General features: G+C 43.6%; 1 protein-coding gene across 1 annotated transcript in view; it reads left to right on the top strand.

The window, feature by feature from the left end:
- The window catches only part of COL6A5 (collagen type VI alpha 5 chain), an 88,952-nt gene that overhangs the window by 21,297 nt on the left and 42,938 nt on the right, over positions 1–24,717 (top strand). The window contains exons 7-26 of the mRNA XM_078061080.1: positions 1,007–1,582; positions 3,309–3,649; positions 3,763–3,844; positions 5,739–5,881; positions 6,464–6,556; positions 8,124–8,177; positions 10,002–10,073; positions 10,415–10,441; positions 10,550–10,594; positions 10,681–10,734; positions 12,605–12,667; positions 13,344–13,409; positions 13,866–13,919; positions 17,813–17,848; positions 18,341–18,403; positions 19,867–19,929; positions 21,204–21,266; positions 22,587–22,649; positions 24,111–24,161; positions 24,283–24,318. Of these exons, the coding sequence (XP_077917206.1) occupies positions 1,007–1,582; positions 3,309–3,649; positions 3,763–3,844; positions 5,739–5,881; positions 6,464–6,556; positions 8,124–8,177; positions 10,002–10,073; positions 10,415–10,441; positions 10,550–10,594; positions 10,681–10,734; positions 12,605–12,667; positions 13,344–13,409; positions 13,866–13,919; positions 17,813–17,848; positions 18,341–18,403; positions 19,867–19,929; positions 21,204–21,266; positions 22,587–22,649; positions 24,111–24,161; positions 24,283–24,318 (2,045 nt within the window). The remainder of the gene's footprint in view (positions 1–1,006; positions 1,583–3,308; positions 3,650–3,762; positions 3,845–5,738; positions 5,882–6,463; positions 6,557–8,123; positions 8,178–10,001; positions 10,074–10,414; positions 10,442–10,549; positions 10,595–10,680; positions 10,735–12,604; positions 12,668–13,343; positions 13,410–13,865; positions 13,920–17,812; positions 17,849–18,340; positions 18,404–19,866; positions 19,930–21,203; positions 21,267–22,586; positions 22,650–24,110; positions 24,162–24,282; positions 24,319–24,717) is intronic.

The raw sequence follows: 24,717 nt of genomic DNA, 5'->3' as shown, positions 1-24,717 counted from the left end.
GTCTTTTGCAAGACATCTCTCTGCAGTGAGGCTGACCCTGAAGGAACTGACTGCCAGAGGCCCCCTGTTGACCACACTCCCACAGCTGGGCAGCAAATCCTTCCTCGAAGATCTATCTGGGCAGTCCATCTTTGTGTCTACCAGACTACCCTTAGAAAGAACTGTGTGGCAGCTGGCATTCTTCTGTCTCAATTGTTTTTAGTAATCACTTTAGTGCTGCCCCTGTCCCAGCCATTGCATTTGATTGTAAGTGAGGGTAGAATATTATCCCTGGGTTATGGGACATTTCACATTGGATTTCAGAGAGATGATCCTTTGCCCTGTTTACTAGCCATTAGCATTTGTCCCATTACATTTTAATATTTGGGTTATGATACTATAAAAAACTGCAGTAGAAAAAAATACTGGATTTAAAGATAAAAAGAATGAGGCAGTCCAGGTACCTGCTCCACTATCTAGCAATTGTGTATTCTTAAGCAAATTACTTAACCTCTGAATTCCATTTCTGTATCTATAAAATTATATTAATTCCTCATAATATGGTCATGAATATTAACAGTTATTGTATGCCAAAAACATTTTTAAAATGGTAATTCTCAACACAAATGGTAGTATTAATAGTAACAGGAATACTAACCATAGTACAGGGGTACCATTACCTTGACTTGGGTGAACCTTCCAATTTGGGTGTGTCGAAGGGATTTCTAGCCTTTGCAATTACTTTTTAATGAACATATTCAAACTATTCAAACTTCTTTCTCTAAGTAACTTTCAGTGTCTTTTCAAATGAATCACTTAAATATTAAAATTTGAAACAAAGTCTATTATCTTTCTCCTTCACACTATTTTTCCTTCTTGAGGGCCAATCAGTGATTCTCTCTTCTATTAACTTATCTCGATTTGCTACTAATGTGGGGATTTAGTAAAGCAATTGAAGAATTCGAGGAAGGGGAAAATTTAGACTAATTCATGAGGAAAATAATTGTTTTGTTTTTCCAAATTGCAGGGTGTGACATTCAAGAAGCCGATGTGGTTTTCTTTTGTGATGGCTCTGACATGGTCTCCCACTCAGAGTTTGTTACCATGACAACTTTCGTGTCAGACTTAATTGATAATTTTAACATTCAGAACCAGAGAATAAAAATTGGGTTGGCTCAATTTGGGAGTGGCTTCCAACAAATTATCCAGTTGAAAAACTCTCTGACTATACTGGAGTTGAAGACTCAAATTCAAACCATCACCAAGAGCAAGGGGTCTCCGCGAATTGACCAGGCCCTTAAAAAAGTGAAGGTCATGTTCGATCCATCTTCTGGTGGGAGAAGAAATGCTGGTGTCCCTCAAACTTTGGTTATTATCACATCCAGGGATCCCTACTATGATGTGGCAGATGAAGTGAAAATCCTGAGAAACCTCGGAATTTGTGTCCTGGTTTTGGGCATAGGGGATGTTCATAAGGAGCAACTTCTGCCAATAACAGGAAATTCTGAAAAAATAATCACCCTCCAAGACTTTAATAAATTAATGACTGAGGATGTGAAAAAAAGAATGGTTCGTGAAATCTGCCAGAGCTGCGGGAAAACCAGTAAGTGCTCCCCTTGGTCTTTTTTGTTTTTGATTTAATTGCCACCTTCCTGGGGCTTCATTTCCCCAAGGTGTCCCGGGGGCTGGCTCTAGTTGAGCATATTTTTCGAATAGGGTGCAGTGAGAATAGACCTCTCCTCTGTTTCCAGGAAGCTTGGGATCAGCCATTCTTGCTCAGAGACGAGGAAAAGGGTGCAGAGGCTGGAGGAGGTCCTGGGTTGTGTCCTCTGGTCAGCCCTGTCCCCTCACTGCAAGCCAGGCTTTGTGCCCCTCTTACCACTGAAAGTCAGTCTCCTATTTCTGCCCCCTCCACTTGTGGCAGGCCTAGAATAATGCCTTGTGTCCAGTGGGGAGTAAGTAAAACAGACATTGGCTGGTTGGCAGCTTTACTATTTTAACTTTTTTAAACCATTTTGTAAGGGACTTGGTGTTCCTGTGTGTGTCTCTGTGTATTTGTCTGTTTGAGCCTATGTGTGGGCATATTTTCTTCTTCTTTTAATGATGGCATTTGTATAATCACAATATAGTAAAGAGTTGAATTTGTCCTTAGTGATTATTTGATTCCCAGAGGTCATGAACACCAATGGCTGCAAAGGCCAGGAGGGTAATGTAAGTGAGTCAAGCGGGCAGGGAGGGAAAGAAAGGAAGGGACAGCAATGAGCCATCTGATGGGAGGCCAAAATTCACTCCAGCTGAGAGTCACTGTGTAGGACTCAGGTTCTGTACATTTGGGCTAGGAGTTGGGAGGACAGCACCTCAGGATATAACATTTTGTGGAATTTGTACAACATGCAGAAATTCCTTGGCGTGCTTCTGTTCCTAGAGTTATGGCTGAAACCACTTCTTTCACAAAATGGGTTGGTCTTTCCAAGCTCTCCAGATCTTCTACACCCCATTTGGGATGCTCGGCTGGAAGCAGATTACAGTGGTGGAAAAGGCCCTGGCACCGGAATCCGAAAGCCAGGGCTCTTGCTCTCGTGCAGTAGCAGCAACCTCCAGGAATCAAGATTTCCTCACGTGTAAAATGAGCAACTGGGCTGGGTCAGAAGTGACCAAATGGCGACTTGCAGCTGAGTTGTGTTAGTCCTGTCTGGTGTTGACAGCTTGTTAAAATTAGTTGACAGCTTTTACAAACTGAAGGTTTCACATGAAAAATGAAGATTTCAGGCTTTCCTTGGAAAAATCCGGCAATCTGACCACACTGGGCCCCTTCTCCCGCATGGCTACTCTCAGCAGGAGTTGAGCAGTGAACAGATGGGTCGTTGTTCTCCATTCATTCTCTTTGCTCCCGGCCCATCTAACTCCTTTACATTATCCACTTGGCCTTCATAGCCATTTGTGTTTGTGACCTCTGAATTAAATAATCTTTAAGGATATTTCAAATATTTAATATATTATGATTATATGAATCATAATATGTCATCATTAAAAGAAGAAAATATGCATGTGCGCACACGCACACACATTCACACACACAGCCAGCCACTGAAAATGAGGCTAAAGCATGATTGGAACTTGAACTAGCTATTGGAACTTGAAATATTTGAAAGAGGAGAGAGGAAATACCTGTGCTGATCAAGCAGCCAATATCTTCCTTCCTGAACACTGGATACTAGGGATCCTCCAGCCCTGGGCCATGCCATGACTGCTCTTCTTTTTTCTGCCTGGTCAGCTCTTCCTTGCTCCTGTCTACTCATTAATCTGGCCTCATTTCCCTTGGTCTCCAGATTGCTTTATGGACATAGTGGTCGGGTTTGACATTTCCACTCACCTGCTGGGGCAGCCGCTGTTCCATGGCCACCCCCGGCTGAGATCCTACCTCCCAGGCATCTTAGAGGACATCACCTCCATCAGGAGGGTCAGCTGTGGAGCAGGCACAGAGGTGCAGGTGAATGTGGCCTTCAAGGTGAACAATGACCAAGAATTCCCTGCCAAGTTCCAAATCTACCGGAAAGCAATATTTGACAGCCTGCTGCAAGTCACTGTCGATGGACCAACTCATCTGAATGCACAGTTCCTGCAGTCGCTGTGGGATACATTTAAGGATAGATCTAAATCCCAAGGACAGGTACTCATGTCACATTCAATCTCTCATCTCCACATTCTTTCATTTGTTTCTTCCTCCCCAATTATATATTTCATTTTCACATCATTCCATCCTCTGCTTTTCTCTTCCTCTAGGTGCTACTCATCTTTTCAGATGGTCTTGGGGGTGAAAGCGAGATAATGCTTGAAGATCAATCGGCCAGGCTCAGAGAAGCAGGTACTGAGTTGCAAATTTAAGTGGTGAAGCATAGAATGTGCTAACAAGTCCCTTCTTACTCAGGTGTTGTAGATCTTGGGATCTGTCTGGCCACTGGTAGCAGATGCTGTTGATGCCTCCCCAAACCCCGTTGACCAGCCTGTACGCTCATCCCCCAAATGCTGCAAATGCCATGGCCAGGTACTTATACCTGTGCCCTTCTACAGTCATGTGTCCTTGACTGACCTGAACCATTACCTTGGAGTGGGGGTGGGTTTATACCATGTCCCACCTGGAAATGGAAGGGGATAAAATAAAAATAAATAAATAAAAAATAAAATAGAAAATCGATATAGGGATAAAAAGCCTAGCACCCTTGCCTCAAGTGGCTCAACTCTGATACAGGTTACACCCCAGAGTCCTTCATGAATCATACCAAGTTGAAGATTTTACTGAGACACATTCTTGCTTACAACTTTCCCCTCCCTTTCCTCCACCTCTTTCTCCCTCAATAAACCACGTACATACAAATTCCTCTCTTAGATTCTGCTTCCAGGGCTCCTGACCTAGGACACTCCCTACTGTTTCTGGTTATCCATGTGAAAGATAGCCACATAGATCTTGAAAAGCACTTCTTAGTACATATATCCCCAATCTATGTCATAGTTTCAGCCTGAACTGGGAGCTAAATGCAAAAGTTGAGAGTCTTATACAGTGACACGAGGCTCCACTGATTGTCAGATGGGGTGCATTATTTGAGATTTCCTGGGTATGGACTCACACTGGCTTCTGGGGTTTAATGGCCATGAGCAACCTCCCTAGAGGCCACAAAATTTCCTGCTTGATTGCTGGGTTGTATCATTCTCCTTTCCCACTGTTCTGGGCACATCACATTCCTCAGTACAGCCTCTGGTTCTTTACAGGGTCTGGCTCCGCTCCCCACTCTGGCCTTCCCTCACTCCCCACACTCAGCGTCTTAGGCACACAGAGCCATCCCCTTCTTCCTCCAGCACACCTCACGCCTCAGTCCCCCAGGCCTCCATTCCTGGCATACACTTTTCTTCTACCTAGAACTCTCCCCATCTCAACTCCTCCCCAGTCCTTCTGCTGTCTCTGGTTCTCTGCCTTGACCAGGTTCCATTCATCCTTCAGGATCAGCATAGACATCAGTTCTTCCCAGAAACCTGCAACTTTCTAAGGCTAAGTTGGGAGCTTCTCCTTTAGGCTTTCAAAGCACCCTGCCATTCCCTCTCAGGACACTTACCACTACACAGAGCAGCCATCTGATTCCTGTCCACCTTTTCCATTGGACTGGACTTCTGTGAAGGGACAGAGCGTGCCTGTTCTATTCATCTTGTGTCCCTGGTATAATGATTAATACGTAATAGGCTTCTAATAAGCAAAGATTTGTTTAATGAAAGTTGGGTAGAGTAAATGAGCTAATGAGTGAATTAATGAGTGAGTGAATGAACGAATGAATAAATGGAGTCCTGGCTATGGCCAGGAGTTCACCCTGGGCTTTCCTCAGTCTCGTAGGGCCTGGGCCCCCAGGGGTGTTTGGCCATGGAGATGACTCTGAGAACTATTATTAATTTACATTCAGAAAAATTCAGAAAACCTCTGAAGATGAACAATGCCCTTTCTTAAAAATTGCTTTCAAATACCCAAGAATTGAATCAAAACTTGGTGGTGAAGCATTAAACAGTTTTCTGCTAGTGTTTTTCTGTCGGGTTTGAAGCCTGAACAAGCAAGCAAGCCTGTTGGGTTCTTCATAGATCAAGAGTCCTACTTCTTATGTTTCCTTTTCCCTTTTCTGGTTCTCTGAACATCACTCATCGAGTAGAAATACGATGGGCTTTTCTTCTCTTTCACGTGCAACCCCTTTGGTTTTGAACCTCTTATGTTTACTGACTAGGACTTGATGCTCTGCTGGTGGTGTCCCTAAACGCGACTGCCCACGATGAGTTTTCCAGCTTCGAATTTGGAAAGGGATTTGATTACAGGACTCACCTGGCCATTGGCATGAGAGAACTGGGCAAGATGCTGTCACAGTACCTGGTGAGCTGTGGAGCAGACATGCAGTTATTCAGAAGGCCATCGGAACGAAATTGGAGTTTTGATGAGTATTTCTAGAGACTGCCTTGCTTGCCCCACTAAATGAAGTGCATGGTCTTTAGTAGAAGAAAAAGTATGAAAGACCAGAGCAGTGTATTTTTATTTTTGTGTGTCCTTCCCTCCTTTATCATCTCACCAAATGAATGCACGGGGAATAAAAAAAACAACCAGCCCCTAGTCACATAGAAAAGCTTCCAGCAGTTGATGCCGCAGAAATCCCCAGAAAACAAGAGTCTGTCAAGGAGGAGCCAACTAGTCTTGTGCAAACTTGGCCTGTGGCCATCCGTGTGGCAGGTGCCCTTTCTATAGACAGGTCATTTCCTGGGAGAGGGAATGCTGCGTCGCAGTTGCTAGCTCAGTGCCCTGTCTTCAGTATTAAGTCAAAGAGCACCTCTGATCCTCTGCAGCCCCTCCCGCAAAGAGAGAGGATGGCCGTGTAGGTGGTGCATTATGATCTATATGAATACTGTTCTTATGCCGTGAAGTTCCTGACCATTGTTGCTCACTCAAGTTTGCTTTTTCCAGGGAAACATTGCAGAGAAGACTTGCTGCTGCACATTTTGCAAGTGTTCAGGGGCTCCAGGTTCTCGTGGATCCCAAGGACTACTAGCCACGAAGGTGCCATTCAGTTGTGAAACTATTTTCCCCAGTGTGCCTTGGTTTGGTGGGTGGGACTGAGGCCAAGCGGTGCACTTTGCAGCTTTCACTTGATGCTGATGTAATTGCTTTGGGCACTTATTTCATGCGATTTCTGTGATATAGGAGCCAGTTCAGAAGGGCTCACTTTTGATACTGCTGTTGAGAATAACTCCCATTTTTCTTACATATCATTCGTGACGTTGCTCCTTGGTTTTGCAATTTATACTTTCGCACCTGCTTTAAACAGTTTGAAGAGTGCAAAAGGTGTTAGAAACAGTGGCAAAGGTTGTATTTCATCAGTAATGAATGAAATTGAACCTCAAAAAGAGCAATGCATTGCAGATTAATAGCCCTTTAAAAATGAATTCCAGAAGATCAATTACGCAACAATAGCTTAAATAAATATGTCATGATGTCTTCATTAATGGAATGCTCTAAGGTGCTGAGGCTGAATGAACTACAGGTACATATAACAGCATGAATAAGTTTTACAAACACAGTAATGGCAAAAAAAAAAAAAACACAGAAGCACACATAGAGTATGATTCCATTTATAAAAGGTTTGAAAGCAGGCAAAACTAACTTATGTCTAGGGATGAATAATTCAGTAATAAAGTATAAAAAAGGCAAGAAAGTATTTTCATAAAAGCCAGGAGGGTGCTCCCTGGGGTGGGGGTGGGGGTGGGGGTGGGAGTGCTTGGCATTGGGAGGGCGGCGGGCTGCCTATGGGTGCCAGTGATGTCCTGTTTCTTGGCCGGGGTGGTGGCTACATGGATGTTCACTTTATAATAATTAAGCTGTGACTTTATATTTCATTTATTTTATGTACTTTTTCAAATGCATTTTAGATATCATAATTAAAAGGAGTCTTTTTTTTTTAAGAGAGCAAATGTAATACTTGCTCATGAGTTCTGCATTGTCCATCCTTGTGGGTACATGATCTTGGCCTTTTTACCGAGTTACGATGTTTTGTTCAGCACAGTTTCCTCTCTCCTCACTTTGCTCTGGTCAGTATTAGAGTTACATTCCAAGAGCACAGCCCCCAGGTGTACTAAGCAGACAGGCAGGACCTGTGTTACACGGTGAGGAAAGCAAACCTCTGATTAAACCTTTGCCACCAGTAAGCCACGAGGCAGTTAAACCACACGTGGCAGAGGGAGAAGTGATCGCAATTGAAATATATGTAACCTCCTTGTTGGGAGAAGTGCTTCTTCTTCCTTGAGCTCTCAGAAAAGCAAAAGGAAATAAAATGATCTCTTTGGAAATGTGATCGATTTGCCTTCTAGAAGAGTTGTAGGGGCCACAGCTGCCCACCATGCAGCCCCTCAGGCACAGGACCTGCCCCGACGCCCTGAGCTGCAAAATGGGCTCCGCAGGTCAGCCTCCGGTAGGAGTCAGGGGTTGTCAGACTCTCCCCAGACTCACAGCTACCCCTGTAGACGCTGCCACCAAGTTGAAGGGAGGGACTTGTCTACAATGCCTAACGATTTCACAAGTTCAGGTTGAAGAAAGCTGGCTGAAATGTATTTTCTCTCTATCCTCCCAGGGTTCTCCAGGTCTGAAAGGCAGCAGAGGACACTGGGGAGAGGACGGAGACCCCGTAAGTTTTTCTGACCCTCCTCCCCCCAACACAAGCAATGGTTTTCTTTTGCATGGACAGCTTTATGTTCCTACAAAAAGGGTTTTATTTATATGGGGGATTTTGGTGGTTTTGAAAGAAAATGGATGCTCCCCCCCTTTTTTTGGTCTGGATCGTAAGCACTCACCAAATCCACTTTTGAGGGGAAGGAGGGATCAGGCTCACCCACACGTTGCCTGGCATGTTTTTATCAGTGGCAGGGAGCGGGGCATGGTCCTGTCTCCCCCACGCAGGGCAAAGTAGGACTGGATACTAGTGAGGAGCTATCTTTGGACCTGGAGCTCAGTGCTTAGTACATGGAAAGGCATGGCTTCATGATTCCATGCAACACAGAGGTTTTCTAATCTCAGTCTTTGACCCTTAAAACCAGAACTCTCCCTTGGTTCATTAATCAAATTATGAGAATAGATTTGAAGGAACTGAAACACTTGAGTGGCTCTGTTTGGCATGGGGAAAGTTAAGGAAGCATCCAGCCTGCATCTCCATCCCCTTAGAATCAAGCTAGCTCTCTGTCTGGGCAGCAATATTTAAAATAAAATTAAATCATGTCTGGGCAGGTATAATTAAAAGCATAGGTTTGGTCAGGCAGCCAAGGGCTGACCTAGACAAGAAACCTTAGCAACACACTTAACTTCTTGACTCTCAGTCTCCTGATCTATAAACTGATATATTCCTCTAAGGCTCTAGTGCTGACCTAGTTTACAAAATGACCACCGAGGGGAGTGCTCTAACCCGCCCACCACATACCTGCAGAGGGGTCTTGGAGCCCACCCAGGCAGCATGGAGGGCTTTGAGTGTGGCTGTCTGGCCATGAGCCCACATCTGGCTAACAGTCCAGTCAACAGGAAGTCAAAATGTTTCGGCATCTCTCAGCAACATGTGGCCACGAGCAAGGCCTCCTGTTTTCCTGGGAATAATCTTCAGAATAAAGAAAGCAAAGCAAAAGGAAGGAAAATCCCTTCTCCCCTCTGCTACCAGGAAGGAAAGAATCAAGCTCATTGCTAAACAATTATTTATCCAAACAGCAAACCCTAAGCACCCATTCTGCACCCAGATCTGACTGAGGCAGGCACAAGGGACATAATTGGGTAAAGAGACAATGAGGGGGTCCTGCCCTCAAGGAGCCCCACATTCTTTTTCTCTGGAGATTCATTTTACTCTAGCATTTACCTGTGTTTAAATATTTCCTGGGAGAAACAGGATTGATGGGAGACACACACATCATTGACCTTGAGCACTCTTTCCCCAGTGGATGGTCTGACTTTGGGGCTCTCTCACCTGGTGGTTCTTTCCGTGAGCACTAGCACTTCCCATCCTTGAGTTCTTGTAGTAGTGGCCTGTCCCATCAACGGCTTCTACTCAGCTCTGGTCCCCTGGGACCAGCTTGCTTCAGTACCATCAGCAGTGCTGACTTTTCCAGGGCAGCACTGGGACCTTGGGTACCATGCCAGGGTCAACATGTATTACTGGAGTATTTGAAAGGTGGCTGGAAGGTGAAGCGTCTTCCAAAACTTTGGCTGTGCTGTCTAATGAGGACAGTGAAGCAATTGGGCTCATCCTGCATCTCTGTGAGATCTTGGGTCCGTAAGGAAGCCCCCAAGGTTGACGGGGAAGGCATTTGAATAGAGGGGAAAACCAGAGTTAAACAAATACATTTGTGGAAGGATGTGCTTTGTGTGGGGCTCAGAGTGCTCCTGTGCTCTAGCTTCACTCGTAAAAAGCAAACTGTTGGCAACTTCTGGCAAAAGAGTCACTTTGGATACCTGTTTGGTTGCCTTTTCTTAGGGAAGACGAGGAGAAATTGGACCCCCAGGAGATAAAGGGATTACAGGATGTCCAGGGGAGCAAGGTCAAAAGGTAAGGCTCTGCTGGAAATGTGATTTTGAATTCCCTACAACGTGCTCTGCGTCTCTCTTCCTTCCCTCCCTCCTTTTCTCTCTTCCACCCACCCTTTGCTGTTCTCCAGTTACATGTCAGTGTCCTCACTGTGGACTAATTCTGCTTCTTAGAAATCTCAATGTGTTCAGAGCATTCATTCAATCCATCTATCATCCCTTTGTGGTTAGAGAGCCAGAAGCAATTAAAGGAACACACAATCACCTTCTTTAGGGAGGCAGCACCTTCTTGCTCCAAAAGCCTGTGAATCCACCTGCTGTCTGTCTTTGACATGTCAGTGAGAGAGATTTCATCTTTTACAGGGAGCCAAAGGATTTTCTGGACATAAGGTACCGTAGTGTCTTCTCAGTCCAATTTGATTTCCCGACGGGATTAGTTTCCCAATAAGCATGCGGCAGAGCCCTCCTCTGACCTGATTGCGCCCCATTGTCCCTTAGGGAGAACAAGGAGAGGATGGGATTGACGGACTGGATGGGGAAGAGGTAAGCCATCTTTCAGGTACCATAACATGGTCACGAGGTTGTATTTCTCTTTAAATGGGAATTTTGTTTTCCTTGACTTCTTTTAGGGCTTTCATGGATTTCCTGGAGAAAAAGGAGAAAAAGGTGATCCAGGATCTCAGGTAACACTTTCAATACATCAAAGAAGGAGAATTTGGTAAGAGAGACAGTCTTAACTGCTGTGTGCCAGTGCTTAGTAGGGAAACACTGACCTGACCACGAAATGAAGTTCTGTTACTACTGAGTAGATGCTACAGTCCCGTTTGGGAATTTTCAAGAATTCCAGCGAGAAGGAATCGAGGCATGCAAGGTTCTTCTAAGGGCATATTCCTCAGAAGTCTGAAAATGAATGTTTTTGCCTGTCAGCAGCTTCCATGTGCTCTTTATTGCATCAGAAAAAAAAAACAACCCAACATAAAAAGCAAGGGAAAAATACAGAATTATTTTGGTGACCTTGCTATAGCAAATCACAGTGAAACATTTTTTACCTTAAATTCATTTCAAAACTTATTAATATGTACCTACTTAGTACCAAACAGCTTAGTTTTTATGTTCTGATCCATTTATTTATCCAATATTTTGAATACCTGGCATGTGCCAAGCACTGAGTTAAGTGCTGAAGATTCAGAGATGAACCACACTGTCCTTGTCCTCAAGGATCCCTGGCCATAGAAAGACAGATATATTAATAGCTAATGACAGTGCAGAATGTGATTGAGGCCATGTTGTAAGCAACTACATGAGAGTCCAGAGAAGGGCACCTAACTCAGCAGGGTAGGGAGCAAGTCCAGGAAGTCTTCCTAGAAGAAATGATTCCTGAGCTGAAGATGATAGGCATTAGCAAGACATGGAGGAAGGGATTCCAGACACAGGGAACAGCACAAGCAAAGACATGCAGGCTTAGGGGCACTGCAAGTTGAGCATTAGAGCACAGGTAGAGGGAGGTGAGGTTCTAGAGGTGGTGGGAAGAGGTTGGGAAGGCACTGGTGGGCCATGTGGAGGAGTTAGGCTTTTAACCATTAAGCAATCGTGAGTCTTTGAAAGATTTTAAGTACAGGGACCACAATTGAATTTGAATGTCAGAAATATTACTTGGCAGTGGTATGGAGGATGTGTCAGAGGTGACATAGATACAAGGCAAAGATGAGAGGATCTAGAATAATTGAGGTGAGAAGTGATGAAGCCTTCAAGTAAAGCAACGTCAGTGAGAACAGACGCAAGACATACGAAGAACATAGCAGGGCCCGGGCTGGAATGAGCAGCTAGAGTGCAGGATTTAAGAAAGTACTCATTCTCAGAACTATGCAAAGTGTGAGCGTCTCCCTAAATTTTGCACCCTAGGTAACTTGCTTTTCTTACCCTAGTTCTGGCTCTGGGACATAAGATCTCTAGATCTAGGTGATCAGAGAAGCAGGAAATGAGGAGTCAGTCAAAATGCCTTCAAGGACCCTGGTTTGGACAAGCTGAGTTGGGGACACTTGAGTTTAAGGTGACAAGTGGAACATTCCTGTGAAGGTTTCCAGTGGGCAATTTAATTATAAATGTCAGAAGTTCCTAGACTGGCTGCGATGTCCAATATAATACTACTAATATATGACAATTTAAATTCAAATTAGTGAACGTGAAAAATTCTGCTCTTCATTTGTCCTAACCACATTTCATGTGCTCAGTAGCTACCTATGGCTAATGGCTACCATGTTGGACAATGCAAATATAGAGCATTTCTATTACTGCAGAAAGTTCTGTCAGATGCGCTATGCTAAATCATGAGAGTTTTCCCATTGCTCAGCCTCACTATAGATAATCCTGACTATAGGCTTAACACTGCACTGAGTACTGCTTGAGAAGTCTGAGGAAACTGGCTGGGAGAGAGGAACATGGATCATTTTGTCTGATTGGTTTTCTTGCCTCCAAAACACACACTTGACATTTTAACACCATTATAAAACCCTCATACAAGCTAACTCAGAAACTTATTTTCTTTTTTTCCAGGGCAGCCCAGGTTCCAGAGGCCCCCCTGGGGGATATGGGGAGAAGGGCTTTCCAGGAGATCCTGTAAGTTACTTGGGTCTAGTTGCCTCTGAATTGTGTAGTTGCTCCAAGTTCCTCTCTCCTTTCCCGTGTGTCTCCCACTCACCTGTAGGTGAAGGCTTGTCTTGGGAGTCAGGGTAGTAGGTGTTGACTGAGACTTAACTGCTTGGGAAAAAAAATCTGTGTGCATCTGATCTTGGCTGATTATATTGGAAATTTGGAGCTGGGAAATGTTCCATCCTAATCATCCTTAGTGTTATGTTGAGACTTTCAGGTTCCTTTTGGGGAGAAATTTCCATAAGTTTGCTTATTGGGCTTCTAATCTTACAGATTCTGTATTTGCAGACTTGATTAAAAAGGAATCTTATTGCATCTCTAAGGGAGTAGCATAAGCATGTTTGGACTAGTGCATCAGTGAAGCTGCCAATACAGAGAAGAGAAAATCATCATGGTGTCAGCAGGCGGTCTTTAGCAAACACTCTTATCGCTTCATTTGTCACCAAACCCTCTTCAAACTTGGGGAAATATTATTTTCATTTTTTCAAAAATCTATCAATTTCAAATACGTTGAATTTTCTCTTACCCTTCCTTACTTAACCCAAATTAGCTTACTACTTGAATATTGTACCATGGTATTTGAAAAAAAAAAAAAAAAGCTGATATTTCTTCGTTCTAAAATACTTTTTAAATCTTCCTCTAGGGCAATCCAGGACAAAACAGTAACATCAAAGGACAAAAGGGCTCCAAAGGAGAACAAGGAAGACAAGTAATTGGATCTATTTTACAGACATAGAATCTATAGATCTATTTTACATATGTATGAATGACTAATTCTGTTACTGAGCTGAGACTTTCATAAGGTCTAAATTAATTACTTAGTAAAATATGTAACTCTTCTATAATTGAATAACACCCCTAAGGTCCCATTTAGAAGAGCCTTATGTCCTGAAAACAAGACACATCTGTAGTAGGTTACACTTCCATGGGTAAAATTATTAAGTTTCTGGCAGGTGATATTATATGGGGAAACTGCTAGTTAGCAGTGCATGTTTCTATACCATTTTCCTCTTTAATAGATACGGACCCAATAGTGTTAATATGCACAAAGATTCTAGCATGACACATTTGTTCTGCTGTTTTAATAGTGCATGAGGTTTTTATGCTGATGTAGTTATTCAGAATCCTGTGCCTCACAATCTTGGGGAAACAATTGTATTTCTAGGGTAGAACTGGACAGAAAGGGACACCAGGCAATCCTAATTCCAGAGGAAGTAGGGTAAGTATTTCCGTGAACATTTATTTTCTGTCCTTATCACCTGAAGGTGCCACGGAGGCATTCGCGATATTTGCCACTGCAGAGTTGGCTGGTCCAGGGCTGATACATTGGTACTATCGTCATTCGGGGCCAGATGATGTTGTGAGGGGCTATCGTGTGCTTTATAGGATGTTTCAGAGCATCCCTGTTCTCTACCCAGTACATGTCAGTAGCTCACTCCCCCAAAGTTGTGATAGACAAAAATGTCTGCAGATTTTGCCAAATGTCTGGGATGAGGGTAGTGGGGAATGGGGGGGGGGTGGGCAAAATCACTCCTTGTTGAGAACCTCTGTGACACTCTGCCTTCCTCTTTCCATCTTCCAGAAGCTTTTGAATGTCTTTGGAGAGAGTCAGTGCCTTTAACATGAAAACCCTCCTCCAGCAGCTTAGCATCTTTGAGCTTCTATAAGAAAATTGGGTAAACATACTGTCTTTCTCTTCAAATGTTGCCAGTGGGAAAGAAGAGTTACAGATCAGTTCTTCCTGAATTAACCAAAACACTGGTGACTAGGGCCAAGCCTGTGGCAACCTCGAGACCCTAGGACAACTTTATAGCATCTCATGTGATATTAAGCCTAAAACAGGGATATTGGATTTCCCCTTCTTTTTAAGGAACAACCAAGAAATCATTTTTCTTTTTGTGGACTACGGAAGTGAGAGGTGACATTTCCAATGTGTTAGAAACCCTTTTATTGGGCGCCTAGGTGGCTCAGTTGGTTAAATGTCTGCCTTTGGCTCAGGTGGTGATCCTGGGGTTCTGGGATCAGGCTCCCTGCTCCTTGGGGAGCCTGCTTCGCCCTCTGCCTCTTCCCCCCTCCCCTGTCTCCCATGAATAAATAAATAAAATCTTAAAAAAATAAACCCTTTATCATGCCCTCAGAATGGAGATTATAAAAAGACAATAATGCACAGCGCCCTAGATTTATTTGGCCCCGAGCTTTATTCAAGAGGGAACTGAAAATACTTGGCTTGCTTTTCTATTACAGATTTGAAGTCTTCTCATCACTTTGAAGGCTGTGGCTGATTGCCTTTCTCTCTGGAATAGATACTGGAGAAATGTGTTTTAATTCCTCTTGCCTTTGTTTATCTTAAATCATAGTTCTTAAGGGATAAGATCTATGGTCAGATGGCTTAGGCTTCCCGGTGCTTCTGGTAAAAATTCTTTGGGACTTTGCCCTCTCTTCACACAAGAGAATTGAAATTAACTGGAGGAAGCAGCAGAGCAGCAAGATGCCCTACAAGCAATGAATTTTAAAGATAAATAGGTACTTTTGTTGGTTTAAGAGAAAATACTCTTAGTTTGAGAGAGCTTTGTAACTGTCACCATCAATCAAGCACTTTTTGAAAAGAGATGCTAGGGGTGGGGTCGGGGATTACTACTTGGACAAACCAGCCAATGACTTTAAGTCAGTTCAGAGACAGGAGGCTCTCAGCCTCCCGCTCCCATCTTCATCCACATCCCTGCGCAGCTCCTACCTTTGTAACCACTTTTCTCCTGAATTGAACAAGGCAATGTGAATATAAAACAGCATCAAGCTTTTCTACCTCGTCTCCCACCTTTCCAGTGAAGGCCAGAATTCTCTCTGAGGGTCAGAGGATCTTAAGTAGGTGACAGGTTCTAAGAACACAAGCAAACGTGTAAGACATCGCCTCCTCTGTGACAGAATTCCAACTTGTGCAAGTCAATTGTACCATCTGTTGCCGAAACAGTGGCATGATGTACTGAGAACCAGAGGACCTGAAACGACATTCCAGGCCCCTTGTTTTTGGCCTACCACACACAAATGCTTATAAATAATAGCACTTATACTTCCGTAGCATTTATTTTGTGTCACGTCCTGATCAGATCACTTTCAAATATTAAATCCTCATAACAAACCTACTAGGTAGATACTGTTATTATATCCATTTTACAGATGAGAATACTCAAGGACCCTTGGGCAACTTGCCCAGGATCAGGATAGGTAGCAAGTGGCAGAACTGGGGTTTGGACCCAGACCATTTCACTCTAGAGTCTGGGGTCCTAACCTCCTGGCTAAGGCTTATTGCACAGTTGCTCTGGGCCACACAGGCTTTAAGGGGCAGTGTTGAGCTCAAGAGTGCCTGACTTCTAAAGACACATCCCTAAACATTGTGCAGTATAGTCTGATGTGGAATAAATGTCCTTTTACCCTTTTTAATGGAATTATGACATCGCAGGGTAACAGTGGCCTCAACTTCTGTTTGCCATTTCTTCCCTGCTTTCATATGTCAAGAGCTCTATAGTCACATCAAGGTACAAAGAGCTGACAAGGTACAATGGGTAACTTCTCCCAGAGGGCATTTGCATTTTGAAAGGAGAGTCCCTGAGTGGGGGGCAGAACCCCAGTGGAGGAATTCCTATCATCAGCCAACCTGGTGGAGATGATACTTGGTCAGGTAGTTCACTCGAAGGAACTCTAGAAGGTATGCAGTTGAAAGAAAACTGATTCTCAAATAATTTCCATGGCTACCTTTCTGAATGCATGAATAGAATTATTTTATTTTATTATTATTTTTCAATGTTTTTTTTTTTATTTTTTTTTTTTAAAGATTTTATTTATTTATTTGAGAGAGAGAGAATGAGAGACAGAGAGCACGAGCGGGAAGAGGGTCAGAGGGAGAAGCAGACCCCCCGCTGAGCAGGGAGCCCGATGTGGGACTCGATCCCGGGACTCCAGGATCATGACCTGAGCCGAAGGCAGTCGCTTAACCAACTGAGCCACACAGGCGCCCTCAATGTTTTATTTTTTAATTAGAATTCAATTAGCCAACATTTAGTACATCCTTAGTGTCAGATACAGTGTTCAATAATTCATAGAATTTTTTTTTAAAGTCCTTAGGAGGGCATGTGATGTAATGAGCACTGGGTATTATATCAGACTGATGAAGCACTGACCTCTACCTCTGAAACTAATAATACATTATATGTTAGTTAATTGAATTTAAATAAAAAATTTTAAAAATAAAGTCTTTGTCTTGTACCTAAAGTAATCATAGTTGTTTATCACAATACAAAGTAAATTGATGGTTGAGGTATTCCACAGCTCGCTCAAAGGGGCAGGGGCGAGGGGGGGGCTTGAGGGTACAGATTTTATTGTTGCTGTTTAGGGGGAAAGAAGTTAGGATCTGAGATCTGAATCATCTGCCTTGATCACGGTCTGGAAAGGACGGGGTGTGGCAAAGCAGCCACTAGGGGGAGAGCCTGAGCTGGCAACATGGAAATCACCTCTGCTTAAGTGCAGGCAGATTTCTGGCTTCAGAGATCAGCCCCTTTCTCAGATGAGCATGGCAGTGCCATTGGACTGCCACATAGTTGAGCAGACCCCATCAGCCATTTCCTTCTTGTAGAATTCCGTGGAAACAAACCTCAGTGGGCCAGTGAAGCACTGAATCTCACAATTTTTACTCTCCGCTAAGATACTTTCAGGGCCTCGGACAGAGAGGGTTGGAGAGGACACAGCTTGTTCTCACGTAGGAAGCTCTGATTAGCAGACAGTACTTTGTGGGATTTGCTGAAGAGGGAAAGATAGAAGACAGGTTCTTCAGAATGATTTGATTCTCCAAACAGCCTCCCGAATAATTGTCAGAGGCTGTTAGACTGGAGCTGGATCTGCAATGACTTTCAGATTGGCTTTCAATCAATCCCCCAAATGTTAGTCTATAATGAAGTGCCCAGTGTGAAAACTTGTCTTTGGAAAGTGCCTCGGGGAAGCCATTTCTGTGAGCTACTCATTACTTATGTCTGTCAGGGAATGAAACAGGCTGGTTTGCCTCTAAAGAACCCTCCATCTGGATACATACACAACACTAACACTTTGCCTTTTCTGTTCCAGGGAAGGGAAGGCCGAAGGGGGCCCCCAGGTGTCTCGGTAAGTACCCTTTACTTCCTGCCTTCCGTGGTAGATGGTTCCAAGGAGATTTCTCATATGCAGATGGCCCCGGGAATGAATGAGCATTTGACAAGGACGTTGTAGGAAGTGCAGAGCACTAGACATGGCCCCACTGATGCGGGGAAACACAAGGGTCCGTCAGTTCAGCTGCCAGGAACTGGACAGACCTGACCTAAGGCAGAACCCCCTTCACAGACATGTCCTAGACAAGAGGACTTGCTGTCCATTTGACTGCTTTTCGCCCACGCTGGGAATCGACTGCACGAGAGTGAAATTCTTTACTAGAGTCAGAAATGATCTTGTGTTCATTTTTTAGTATGGAAATGAATAAAATCCTAGACCAAGTAAGTGGTGAGCCAAGATTCAGTCAAAATAGTACCCATGTACCATATATTATAGTACTAGATAGTATAAAGAGAGAATCTATATGGAGACTGGAGAAAGTGTTAACGCTGAAAACTCGTTCATCAGGGGGAGCCGGGAGATCCTGGACCTCAAGGTACCCAGGGAGCTGACGGATTACAAGGCCCACAGGTGTGTTGAAGAATTTTGTAAATATTGATATATAATGCTGAGTTATCCTGATGGGAAGTTGGTGGGTAGTTCTGTATAAACATAAATAACTGAGAAATGTTTAATCTGCTCTCGCCTTCCTCCTTGGACCATGTTCCTGGAATTCTACATGGAAGAGTGATTTTTCTCCATCAAACCTGCTCCTATTTTGAATAGAGGAAATGGGTGCTCTTGTGCTCACCACTACTGTATCAGATTGTTAGTAATAATGAGTTATTAAGACCTTAATATTATATTAGTAATGAGTATCAGGATCAACAAATTGGTTTTCCTTATTAACTGAAGCCCTGCACACAGATCCCATGAAGGAAAGTTAGGAATTGGAAACTATTACTCAACTCATCTAAAACTGATTCACAGGGGGTGAGTGTGCTTTTAGAATATTATTGATGGGGCTTTACATGAGCCATTTTTTTCTTGGTCATATCATTACTGATATGAGTATCGGAGTCAGGACATCTCTATCTCTCTTTCATGTTGGAAAGATGCTGGGGTCATCCCTAGATAATGGCTTTGTAATACATGAGTATTTAGTTACCTTATGGAGCCCACTATAAGCCAGAACTTGTCTGGAAGGTGTGCATAGACCTAAGACCTTCTCAAGAGTTCATTTTTCTTCTAGGAAGTTTCAGATGATTCACACTAAGGTAGAATTTGGTATTCTCTTGAGGATTCCGGGGTCCCTGAACCAAGCCACCAGCTAGCAAATCCTTTAGACTGAGTAACCATGGGATCAGTCTAGATCTATCCCCAGGCTTTGTAGGGAAGGGGTAACATTACCTCAGCTACTCTAGGGTCCCTTTGATACTTAGGGAGTGAACCAAGGCTAGTCCAGTGGGTGCAACCACCATTTGCACTGGGCAGCTGGGGCCATTTTATAGCTGGTGCTTTGGTAGTGGGAAAATTTATCAGCACCTCTAGTTTTTTCTTCTATGTGAAAGATCTGTATGTGTACTGTATGGTAAATATAGTATATATACATGTATTTGATGGTAAATATAGTAGAAAATATGCTTAAATTCCTCTGCTAAAATGTCCTTTTGTGTGAACTTGAAACAACTTTGCTCTCCATTTTACACATTGACGATGAGGACTCTGGCCCAGGTAACCTGCCCCAACAAAGGAATCCATCTGACTGCTGTTTACGAATTCCTTCCTTCTTCTAAGGGTTTTATTTCTCCCTTTGGTCTCCTTTTCATTTCTCCCTGTCAGAGTGGGATGAAGATCTTAGACCCAGGCAAGAATTCCTTGATGAGATCTGTACCACTGAGTCTGGGCCTCCTCTTCATTCTTATTGTAAGATAGGCTTAACCTCAGAGTTAAAAGGCTACTTGAAGGGTTGGACCAGTGCTTTTCTGTGGACGTGTTTCATGAGTATGTTTTCATTGCTTCATTGCACTATGTTTCTTTTGTTACCACAAAAGGGGTTAAATGGAATTCCCGGCAGGAAAGGAGAGAAGGGAAGCGAGGGGCATAAAGGACCTCAGGTGAGTGACCCAGGAATGGTCTCCAGCAACACCATTTCCTCTTACTTCAAAAACATCTTCCTATACAGTTTATTTTATATTATCTACATATGGGGTATTTTATTTTTCAATCAACTTGGGACAGGGGCACCTGGGTGGCTCAGTCGTTAAGCGTCTGCCTTCGCCTCAGGTCATGATCCCAGGGTCCTGGGATCGAGCCCCGCATCGGGCTCCCTGCTCAGCAGGAAGCCTGCTTCTCCCTCTGCCTGCTGCTCCCCCTGCTTGTGCTCTCTCTCTCTCTGTCAAATAAATAAATAAAATCTTAAAAAAAAAAAAAAGAAAAGAAAACTTGATTTATTAAAAACAAAAACTTGGGACAGACTTGGGGGAAAAAATTGGGGACAGGTTTTTAGCATAGCTCTGATTCCTTGCACGTCTCTTAAGCCCTCCTCTCTCTTCTTCACTGGGTTTTACTGGGAAAGTACAAACCCATTGCATCAGCCTGAAGAAAGCATTTGGAAGAATACAAGTCCTGCTGACTTCTGGACATTTCAAATCCCAACACACTATTCTGGTTTTTCTGACTTTTAAAAATCTATCTGTGCCATGCGTCTCTCCATTGACTGTAGATATTTGAAATTGACTCTACAAAGATCGCTTGTTACCCAAATTGATTTGATTCCTCAGCTCAGCTTTGAATTCACCCTCTGAATCTATTTGGTCCCTGAGTTTCTGACAATGAGTAATACGAGTTCGGATGGTGAGGGATTCCTATGAAAAATGTTCTGAATCTGTTCAGTTCTTCAGCTCTGATAGCAGGAGCTCAGAAGGCAAGGAGTACCTGTGTTTGCCCAGTTATGGTCCCAGCATGTTTGTGGAAGATACTTTTGCCCATTTGCAGATTGGGACTGAAACACATTCTGCTTTGGACGTGCGCATGGTGTAGTACACGCAAGTGGCCATGTCTCGTTCTCAAAAAATCGGTACATTATAACAAATCTGCGGCATTTAGAACTAACATTTGTCATGTCAAGGGCACCTTTTCTATTTCTCACTAAGGCCCCACATGGACCAGTGGTATCCCTGCAGAGGAAGACTTGTGGTCCTCTAACCAGGACTATACCCTGAGGCACCTGTTTTGCGTGCAGATGTCTCTCTCCCCTGGGCGGCTGGGTCTCTTGTTAAGGAGGCATCAAGGAGCTGTTGGAAATGACATGAAGAAAAGCAAAACTGATCTAATGGGTTTTCTAAGAATTGCTACAGGGCCAACATATGTGTCTCGTGATTTCATTCAGGGCTCTTCTGGGCCAGTGGGAGCTAAAGGGAACATTGGAAGTCCTGGGCCTTCAGGGAAAAAAGTAAGTGTTATCTCTTTAAGATGTCAAATACTGAGAAAAAAGTACCTCCCTTCTTTTCTTGATTTCCATGTTAATTCCTCACATGATCCAGGCACCATCAACCACCCACCGGCTTTCTGCTGATACGTTCTTTTCCTCCCATTGAGCAAAGAATTTCTAACTGCTTATCTCTTCCCTGAAACGGCCCCATTTCACTAAGAGAGACACAGTGATCTCAGACATGAAACAACTCTGAAAAATCTCTTCACCTCCCCAATGTCCTGAATGCAGAGTACAGGAGGGAGGTAAGGGGTGTCCAGACTCAAATCTGTTTGTGCATACAGTTCTCTAATTCACCCTACTGTCTCTGAAGCGGCTCTGTTGGAGTCTGTCAGATCGCAGACTATTGGCCCATTCAGAATCCCACTCCCCTGCTTCAAATCTTTCGGGGGCTCCCTGCTCCGGGGCCAGCTTTGTGGGCCGGGCAGCTGTGCGGTCACACTGGGGGCAGAGCTCAGAAGGGCCCCATGCTTGGTTTAATGTCTGCTGTCACCATCTTGAAAGTCTTCGTATTTGAGGATGGGGCCTAGGCTTTCGTTGTACACTGAGCCCCACAAATTATGCAGCCGGTCTTAACTTCCCTGTGGCTCTTAGGAGAATTTCCAAACTTTAAAGTAGCTTAGAGTGCCCTCTGACCCTGTTTAGTTCTGAGGCTTCAGAGCACTTCTCCCTCCTGCACGCCTGCCCCAGGCTTCCCACCAATGCCTTCCCTCTACCCAGACCATCCTCACTCCTCCCACAATCCTTCTTCTGGCTCACATAACTTAGCTGTCAAGCCTCAGCACCCCTGCTCCTTTCCTTCAGACAGCTCGCCTCCTTAGCCCCACCAAATCCAATTTAGATTCCCCTCTCCTTCACTGCCGTAGCCCCCTGAGTTTATAATTGCCTGTCTAATCGTCTCTCTTTCCAACCACACTTTTTTTTGGTGAGTCAGGACCCACATCTATCTTGTTCAACATTTTATTTTCCAGGACAGTAAATCCTTGGATGGGCAAACACATCAGCCAATGAATCAACTTTCCCTGGAGTAGATTTTCCACTCTTCGCCTTCTCCTTCAGTCATTCCCATCCCCCAGGGAAAGCGGTGTTTGTGCCCAGCCTTGGGCTGTGCTGCAGTTTTCTGCTTACCTTTGGGGAGATCGTTACTGGTTTCCTACACCCCATCTCCTTGCTGAGCATTGAACCCTCACTGAGAGACTCGAGTCTCCCCATCTCAACTTCCTATGGTGGGAGCCACGTTTGATTTTACTGGTCTGAAGCTCTTCTTGTCTCACTTACTAGGGAGAACCTGGAATTCCTGGAGATCCAGGGCCAATGGGGCAAGCCGGACAGAGAGGAAGACAGGTATGACGTTTTAGGACCCTTAACTTCTCACTGCTCCAAGTGCTCAGTTCTGTGGTAAAGAGAAGGGGACTGATGCCATCAGCCTAAGCACCTGGGGTATTGAAAGGTATTTTAGGACCTCCTAGGAAGATGCAGGGACATACTCCCACCCCCTGCAGCTCTCCTTCTATAGCTAGTCTGTCTGTTAAAGCAAGGGAAAACAGCTCGAGGGAAAGGGGGGCTTGCAGAGAGGGTAATGGTTAAATTACAGCAGGACATTTCAATATTTTCACAACCAGTATGGCCATATAGATGCATGGCAGTTGAAAAACAGCATTACCCATTTCTCTCCCTGTCTTGCAAAACTCTAAGGCAACAACAAGAAGAGGGGAGTAGAGCCAAGAAATGAGCCAACTGTTCCAGTGGCTCTGGCCGTACCAGCATCTCTGTCCATGGAACGGCCAATATAGGAAACATTTTTTCATTTCTTTTCAAAAATAATGTTTATTATAAGTGTTATATATAGATATTGTAGAAAATTTACCAAGCATAAAAGATGGGAAATGGGGAAGAAAAATTACCCATAATCTCACTATTTTGAAATATATATTATTAACATCCTGGAGATACCAAAAAAACTACTCAATTTTTCCCTTTTACCAGTGTATCATGAGCATATTTCCATGTCATTACATTTTCCCCTAAACATCACTTTTAAAAGCTTCAAAATATTCTACTGAATGTGTATACCTTAGTTCATTTGACCAATCTCTTGCTATTGAATACCTGATTTGTTTTCAATTTTCTATTGTCATAAACAGCACAGCAATGAACATTCTTGTATCTAACTAAATTTTTAGACAAAATCATAATTTCTATCTAGAAATTTCCAGAAGTAGCATGACTGGTTCAAAGAATATGTGCCTATTTAAGTTAAGCTTTGAACTCTTTTGCAAAGTGGCCTCAGGAATATTCAAATGATATATGCACCCATGTGTTACATAAGAGAACATGCGCTTCAGGGCATCCACACCCGCAGTGGGCTTTGTCACTTTCTTTTTTTGATCTTTACCAATTAACAAAAAATAGCATCTCATTACTGTTTCAGATTGCATTTCTTTGGTTACTAGTGAGGAGGACATTTTTCCATATGTCTATCAGCTGTTAGCAATTCTTCTTTGGGGAAATTCCTCAGCATGTCCTTTGAATCAGCTCCAGTGTTCCAGGCAAGTAACTGCCGCTGAGTCCCTTGGTCCTGACCATCCCTCTGCCCTCTGCAGTATTTGCAGGGCGGAGCTGGCCAAAGTACCAGGGCATATAGCAGGAAATGAGGAAAACCCAGCAATGTGCATGTCCCCAGAGCTCGAGGTCACTGATAAGGCCCCCTCCCCTGGAAGTCCCCAGTGCTTCTCTCCTGCTACCGGTATAGATTGCAATTAAATTTCACTTTTGAGAAATTAAAATGAACTGGTATGTTCACAGGGAGATTATGGCATCCCAGGCTATGGTCATATGGGACGAAAAGGAATAAAGGTAAATATGGAAAGCAATTATTTCTTTAATTGATGAAATAAACCTAAATAATATAAGAAGAAACTATCATACTGCAGAAGTGGTCTGTTGATTTATTTATGTTCTCTGCTGCAAATTGTAGGGCCCAAGAGGTTTCCCTGGAGATATGGGACAAAAGGTACTGTGCACATGACCTTGTTTTGAAATTACCATGACCTTAACTTTCTACTTGAGAATTAAGGTTAAAGAAAAAATACAAAAAAGCAGGGCAATTGTTTTGCCAGGGCTTCATGAGTAAAGGACCATATTTAACTACTATGGATCTTTAAACTGGAAAAGACTGACCTGTCCTTCGTTGCCTGATGTCCCTGGTCTTGAAACTCCTACCTCTAGACATCCTCTCAAGTCTAGTCCTTCTGTCCTCTTGATTTCTCTGCCTCGGGAATCTTATTCCAAACTCTTGGCTTCAGCTATTGCTGTTTGTTCTATCATTGTGGCCTTCACTTGCCCTTGCCTGGAAGGTGACAACATTCTTCTCATGGTCTCCATTTCCACCTTCTCCCTGCTTCAGTTAGTC

This window comes from Halichoerus grypus, chromosome 1 (genome assembly GCF_964656455.1).
Source record: "Halichoerus grypus chromosome 1, mHalGry1.hap1.1, whole genome shotgun sequence".
NCBI classification, from domain to species: Eukaryota; Metazoa; Chordata; class Mammalia; order Carnivora; family Phocidae; genus Halichoerus; species Halichoerus grypus.
Note: the sequence above shows the minus strand (reverse complement) of the source record. Positions and strands in the feature narration are given on the sequence as shown.